This window comes from Wasmannia auropunctata, unplaced genomic scaffold (assembly GCF_000956235.1).
Source record: "Wasmannia auropunctata unplaced genomic scaffold, wasmannia.A_1.0 LD334199.1, whole genome shotgun sequence".
Taxonomy (NCBI): Eukaryota; Metazoa; Arthropoda; class Insecta; order Hymenoptera; family Formicidae; genus Wasmannia; species Wasmannia auropunctata.
Genome location: NW_012028691.1, coordinates 53,915 through 60,666, shown reverse-complemented (window position 1 = coordinate 60,666; position 6,752 = coordinate 53,915). Strand labels below are relative to the sequence as shown.

General features: G+C 36.3%; 3 protein-coding genes across 7 annotated transcripts in view; 2 read left to right on the top strand and 1 right to left on the bottom strand.

Annotated features, from left to right (window-relative positions):
• The first annotated feature begins 298 nt into the window (after positions 1–298).
• Positions 299–1,995, top strand: LOC105459261 (THO complex subunit 7 homolog). The gene is made up of 4 exons (XM_011705140.1): positions 299–468; positions 599–1,023; positions 1,108–1,342; positions 1,755–1,995. Exons 1-3 carry the CDS (start codon positions 459–461, stop codon positions 1,291–1,293), a joined length of 621 nt encoding a protein of 206 aa, XP_011703442.1. The 5' UTR covers positions 299–458; the 3' UTR covers positions 1,294–1,342; positions 1,755–1,995.
• LOC105459262 (alpha-ketoglutarate-dependent dioxygenase alkB homolog 6) lies at positions 1,359–3,139 on the bottom strand. The gene is made up of 5 exons (XM_011705141.1): positions 2,522–3,139; positions 2,267–2,443; positions 2,021–2,128; positions 1,762–1,860; positions 1,359–1,669 (listed from the first exon to the last, which is right to left on the bottom strand). Exons 1-5 carry the CDS (start codon positions 2,567–2,569, stop codon positions 1,412–1,414), a joined length of 690 nt encoding a protein of 229 aa, XP_011703443.1. The 5' UTR covers positions 2,570–3,139; the 3' UTR covers positions 1,359–1,411.
• The window catches only part of LOC105459263 (lisH domain-containing protein ARMC9-like), a 6,112-nt gene continuing 2,435 nt past the window's right edge, over positions 3,076–6,752 (top strand). For 2 of the 5 annotated variants that reach the window (XM_011705144.1, XM_011705142.1), the window contains exons 1-12: positions 3,076–3,168; positions 3,311–3,428; positions 3,533–3,694; positions 3,770–3,899; positions 3,979–4,052; positions 4,266–4,496; positions 4,580–4,812; positions 4,890–5,274; positions 5,361–5,531; positions 5,604–5,852; positions 6,041–6,352; positions 6,465–6,598. In XM_011705144.1, the coding sequence (XP_011703446.1) occupies positions 3,384–3,428; positions 3,533–3,694; positions 3,770–3,899; positions 3,979–4,052; positions 4,266–4,496; positions 4,580–4,812; positions 4,890–5,274; positions 5,361–5,531; positions 5,604–5,852; positions 6,041–6,352; positions 6,465–6,598 (2,126 nt within the window). In that variant the 5' untranslated portion in view covers positions 3,076–3,168; positions 3,311–3,383. Of the gene's footprint in view, positions 3,169–3,310; positions 3,429–3,532; positions 3,695–3,769; positions 3,900–3,978; positions 4,053–4,265; positions 4,497–4,579; positions 4,813–4,889; positions 5,275–5,360; positions 5,532–5,603; positions 5,853–6,040; positions 6,353–6,464; positions 6,599–6,752 lie in introns of those variants that run through there. The other 3 variants (XM_011705143.1, XM_011705145.1, XM_011705146.1) reach the window with 3 other exon arrangements.

Genomic DNA, 6,752 nt, shown 5'->3' with positions numbered 1-6,752 from the left:
TTCTAATTTATATTTAATATACGTAATATATATTTTATAGATAATTAATATTTTGCAAATGCAAACCACGATGTACTATCTTTAGTTTAAAAACAGTATAACACCAATCGTGGTCCGCATTTGCAAAATATTAATGCGTTTTGAAACCTATAAAAAAGAAAGTGTCGCAACCTTTTAGTGAGCGAGTGTATGAACTTACCGACTTACTGACTAGTCAGATACGCGTGCCTAACAAGTCAGACACGTCGGTAAGTTCACCAGCTATGTGACCCAGCGATTCATTGCTGTTGACTGTATGTACACATAGAGGCGCCAGTAAACGAGCTCCATTTAAAACATAACCACGTTCGGCAGCTGTGTCGCCTGTGTCTTCTCTTTGTGTAATCTTTTAAACATATCAAAATTTACTTTCTTGGTTACAAGTACATCAATACACATAACACAATACACATCTAACAATGTCTGACGGTAAGTAGCATTTTTTTATCAGAATAATTATAAGCAACTCGAGCAATAAAAGGTTTTATGCATTTCTCCCATAAAATGTATATTATGCCGGCGTGATACATAATGATACGTATAAATTTTTCATTTGCAGAAGAAGTAATACGCCGGCGTCTGCTCATAGACGGTGATGGGACAGGAGACGATCGTAGGATCAATATGCTATTGAAATCGTTCATAAAATGGATCAACAGTTCCGACGTGGACAACACCCTGCACGAAAGGATGCTGTCGCAATTGGCGCAATGCGAGTTTGCACAGAAGAAATCCCGACTGGTCTCGAACATGAGTCGAGAAGAGTTGAAGAGCTATGAGCAGCTGTCGAAGGAGATCGAGGTGCAAATAGAGAAGGCCAAGGAGGACATAGAGAAAACTAAGGCGGAGCTGCAGGATGCCAAACGTGTGAGGAAAAATAGAATAGAGTACGATGTACTGGCCAAAGTCATTAATGAACAGCCGGACCGATTGGACACACACATCAAGCTCGATACGCTGCAACAAGAATTGGGCGCTTTAAAGGTACGTTGACACGCAATGTAACCTTTCCTGTTTGGAATAGTTATAAAAAAAAATTGGTTTTGTCTGAAAATCATGATATTTCAGGAGAAATCGGAACAGCTGGAGCACAAGTTAGAAATGCGTCGCAAGCAATTCCACGTTCTAATATCCTCCATACACTCTCTGCAAGGTATGTTGGACGAGGGTGATGAGGAAGCGATGGACGTGAGCCTTGAGAATGTCACAGGGAACAGCAGTGATGTGCAAATAGCGTGTGACAATTCATCGTAAAGCGAATGTCAAGTACTTCATGGATTAGAACGGACAACGATCGTAAAAGGTGAGGCACGGCAACATTCTGTGTTTCACTATTTATTGTAGTATGTCTTCCAAATTTCAATAATACGTATCAAAAAATTTTCAATTTCAATTTGCTAGTTTTCGGCACGTGTCTAATAGTTAAGGACAGTCTAGTGTCACGCTTTATTACTTCCCCCTCTGTAAACTTTTCTTCACACATATGTAGATTTTTTATTGAAGATCCCGATATGCCATCTGTCTCTCTTTCTGCTATGGAATGCAAGTAATTGTGGTACAAGTCCTTCTGTAGGACCAACAGACTTCTGCGTTCTAGTAGCAAACTGAATTCTAACTTGGGTTGTTGTTGCTGTAGAAATAATACATATACGTTGCGTTACAGTATTATTATAGTAGCGTTTTTATATAGCAATCTTCTTTATTATATATTGCAGTGTCTACCTCTGTCGTTTCCAGCCGTTTGTAAAAGTCAAGGAGTGTATGAGAACCACAGCTGACGGTAGTTACAACAGGATAAAAAAGTGGACCATCCGAGTGTGCCTGGTGAAGACACTGCGTTACTATTCAGTATGTGCGATACTATAACGTGTATATACTTTCGCATTTTTTTCTATTCTTACGTAGATAGATGTAATTTATACTTTACAATGGAGAAAAAAAAACCAGTAAAACATATCACCGTCTTTCATCTCTGACGTACCATTATTCCTTGTCCAGATAAATATTCGTTAATCAAAACGTGATTAGGCAACACTCCTTTTTCAAAGGCATTCAAAGCTGTCACTTTATCAATATATCTCTGAAGCCACTAAAATATTGGAGTCAATGTTTAATGCTCTCATTTACAAATAACTGTTGTAAATAATATAAAGTACTTGTAACACTGGAGGAGCTCCAGTTTTAAATCAATTCTAAAAATAAGACGTTTCACATTCTGGCTACCTACATCAGGAATCTCTTCCGCTATCATCCCCTTGGGATGCGGTATACCGCCCCAATTCTGCAATCTACGGTGGCTCAATTGCGTCCATTTTGGTTGCGGTACGCTATTTACGCGCTTTATAATCTGCCTCTCTTCCTCCTCGGTAATAAAATTCGGTATGTAACACGCAGTGCCGGGTATCTGCGATTTGCAAAAGCGGATTCTTAATAAAATATAACCTCCGAGTTAAATGTACCGAGATAATTAATGACAGAAAACCTCTGAAACGATAGCGTTGTGCAGCAGGGAATCCTGTTCCTCGGTCATTTTTATAATTCTCTTAAATTGCAATGATGCACAAGCCGCATTTCATGCCGTATTTCCCTGGAATGCAAAATATCGCGGATCGATAAATGTCGATGAACGATAATGTAAACAGCTGTGACAGTCGAGACTCGAGGACCGCGTGCACACGTGCGCGTGCGTGCGAGGGGATTGACGAGACACAGTTTAGCTCAGCAGAAACCTCCTTCTCGGTCGTGTACGCAGCCGTAAAACGTCAAACGTTTGTTTTCTTCCGCGGATCACATGGCGATGGCAACAAATTACTAACTCCGTTACGCGGATGTCGGAACGTGATACGCGATGCGAAAATCGCTCGTGACCCCAATGGGCTCCGATCTACGTCTTTTAACAAGCGCGAATTTTAATCGTGAAAATTGGAGCTCCGCTGCGGCAATCGCGGAGTACACGTTGCTGCTGGTTTCTCCAAATGCTGTATGCTGATCAATAGCGTATTTGCATAAAATCGATTAATGTGAACCTAAAAACTGACACACTCGTCGCGGCATGAGTTTGTCAGAAGAATACCTGCCGAGTTACGTGCGCCGGAATACATTGAACTGCGGTAACCGAATATCAGTGGAGTAAGCAAACTAAACTATCAATTAAATGACGATTTAAGTATCATCATTTTTTTTGTATTAATTAAATGGATTGTTTTAAGTTGCTTTACGTAAAATACACACATTAAAGCTATTTACAATTTAATTTAATTGTAAATTTCAGTTCCACAATGATTTAATTCTTTATATAATGACGATACTTCTAGGCAGAACAAGGTACGTACTGAGTTGTGTTCATGAAGAATCAAATGGCTGATAAGAACATCAAAGTAATCCATCAGGTATAATTAATGATATTTAACATTTAATCCAACAGCTTTAATATTATATTTAAACTGATCTGTATATATTTTTTTTAATTTATACTAAAAAAAATGGTTCGCAGTTTCTTTTGGATCATAATTTTGAAAGTACTGCTGAAGCTTTGATGCAAGAAGCTTCAAAAATGGGCTTACAAAATTTGGAATGTAAATTAGAAGAAGTTACAGATCCTTATGTTCAACTAATGCTATGCTACAATACCGGAGATTATTCAACGTTTTTCCAAGTAAAGAGTTAGACTTGTATCAGCATTGAATACCTATAATGATTACATTGGGCTATATTTCTTTTTTTTTTTTAGTTGTGGAATGATTCATTCTCTGATAGTATTAAACAATGTGAAGAATACAAAAAGTTAACGTTTTATTTACACGTACACTTTGCTGTATTACCTAAACGTAAATTACATGCCGATCGATATAAAGAACATGGTAAAAAAGATAATATATTATTATACATACGTAATTTTATGCGTTTTACATAACAATTTTAATTCTTATTGTGGATTAGATCTAACATCAGAAACAAGTACACTGAGATTGCCTTCAATAGAAAACAATCTTCTTTTGGAAAAAAACAAGGAGGTAATTCGAATTTTTTTTAAAGGATTAATGTAACAAAAATTATCTTCTGTGTTTTTGGCTTTCTTAAATATACTCTTATTAATATTATTTATATTTAATATCAAATATTTAAATTTGATAAATCAAAAGAATAAATACTTAATTATATTGAATACTGTATTATATAAATACTTCAAAAATAATTAGTCTAAGAATATTATTAATAACAAACAGAGCAATGCCACTGAAATCGAAAAATATATAAATGACAGCATGAAACAATTACAAGATTATTTGAGTGGGGATGGCAAGGAGTTAGAACATGATTCAGAATTACAACCGTTTTATGCGTTACCGTTTATTGAAGATATTTATGCAAATACTCTTTTCTCCGAAATGTTAGACCAGCATTGGTTGGATGAGCTATCCAAAAATTTAGATTCGTTTATAACACGTCACAAACAAGTAAGCAAACTTGAATTCTGCATTTACATGCGATAATACAAAAACAGATTGCATAAAAATTATAAATAACACGAAATTTGTAGGATTTGATCAATTTAGACAATGTAAATGCCAATAAAGCGCAGACTTTAGAACAAGTTCATACAATTACCATGTCAGCAACAAGAACAAGAACTGCGGAATCGGATACACAAAATAACAAAACTACAAAGCATAACATGCCGATTGTGCCGAACGATAGAGATATACCCATATTTCTAGATCACATCGATGAGGACCAATATAGTTTTTCTAATCAAACATGTCTGAAATCGAAGTAAAATTTCTTTTCTCCGATATTTTAGTAAAAAGATTAGCAAATCTATTTTTGTTTTCATATATTATCATTTACAGAAGCACACAAACGCACATTACTGGAAATCAAATTACTATCAATAATTCAGTCAATAATTTGCGAGAAGATATAATGAATCCCGGGGAGAGCGTTAACAGTTTGTTGAAGATGCACAAGTCAGATAAGAGATTAATTCAATATAATCGTGAATTAGCATTAACCAAGTCTCATTTATGCAGTATGCATACAAATTATGAGAAGCTAAAAGTGAGATTTCACAAGTTGCACGCGGATTATCATAAACTGATAGACGTTGCCGGGGAATTAACGGTGGCATTGGAGAATTCGGTGAAAGGGCGAGACGTTGACGTGCAACGGACACTCGAGATTTGCATGAAGATATTTCCAGATTTGTTTAACCAAAATATAAGAGAGACTTCGTATGTAAGTGAAAGAAAGCGAAAGAAAGCGTTCATGACGTATTCTTCTATAAACTTTTCATTTTTAATGTATGGCCGTTTTTCCAATAGCCGTCCTTGTTGCAACTCGATCGTATTGACGTGAAAGCAATTTCACTGCCTAAACTTGATGTCGCAACAGTACCGGTACCTCCGAAATTATTGGATTACAAAAAGATCAAGTTACATCTAATTAATGGGGACGTTAAGACAAAGTTGTTGCTGCTACAAGCATTGCGTTGGGTACGAAGATCAATAGTTTTACAAGAGCGATGATATCGGACACCTTTGAAAAAACTTCATTCGTATTTTTAGAAAATAACGCTCGTGCAATCGACAGAACAGGACGAGGTCCTGCACGAATATATAAGTCGCGATTTGTTGGGGCTTCACGGACAAATTGCTAACGACAACGGCAAGTCGATTCTACCGTGTCTGCTGACAGCGGGAGAAGCTTACGCCAGGCATCTTTTGCAACAATTCACTGCACGATTGCTAAACACCTTGGCATCCTTCAGATGCGGAAGAGACTACTTATCGGTCGGCTCCATTGTCATAAATGTGGTACGGTTTTTTTACGTAAATTAACAGTGTAATCATGCTGTTCTTGCAATTACTTAGAATATCAAAATCAGGCAAAAAATTAGTCAAGACACAAATATTATATCATAAATTACTACGTATACATAAAATTGAATAATGATTGTGAGATTGAATGACGTTAATTGAAATTACGATTCTCGGTATTTCAGGCCTTTGCTTGTCTCGACAATAATTACGCTGACGGAGTGGATCCTTTCGCTTGTGACATGATGATGGCGATGTTACAAAAACTATCTTTACGTAGGCAGCAACGGATATATATGATAGAGAGCGGTCTACTGGAATGGTTGATCAATCACCTACACGATCAATGTCGCGTCATAAGTTTATACAGGCTCGAATACGCTACCGCACTTTTAATGAACTTGTCGTTACATCGACTAGCACAAGCCAGAGCGTCCAAAATATCTTCATTGCTCATGTCTACCTTGCTCGTCCTTCTCTCGATAGATCATACATCTGTGAGTAAAGTTACGCACGTGTTTAATAAAAATATTTGCGAAAAAAGAAAAATGTTATCTAAAAAATTTAATACAAGAGACATCTTAATAAAAGTTTCGTGTCATTTACTAGTCGTTACCGTACATCAACGGAGCACTGAACAATTTTTTGAGCAATCCTATAATCAATGAAGAAGCAAGAAAAGTTAAACGTTCGAATATATCAGACTATCTTATTGGCAATAATCAGAAAAGTGCGGAAATAAGGTATATGTTCAGTTATATGTAAAATATGAAGGTTCTAATTAGGGCTGGTGATTTGTTTCGAAGACTTCGACATTAAAATCTTCGAATTCTTTCGAAGCTTCGAAGCTTCGAAGTTTCGAAAAATACATTTGTGCAAATGATAAATTTATTCAGA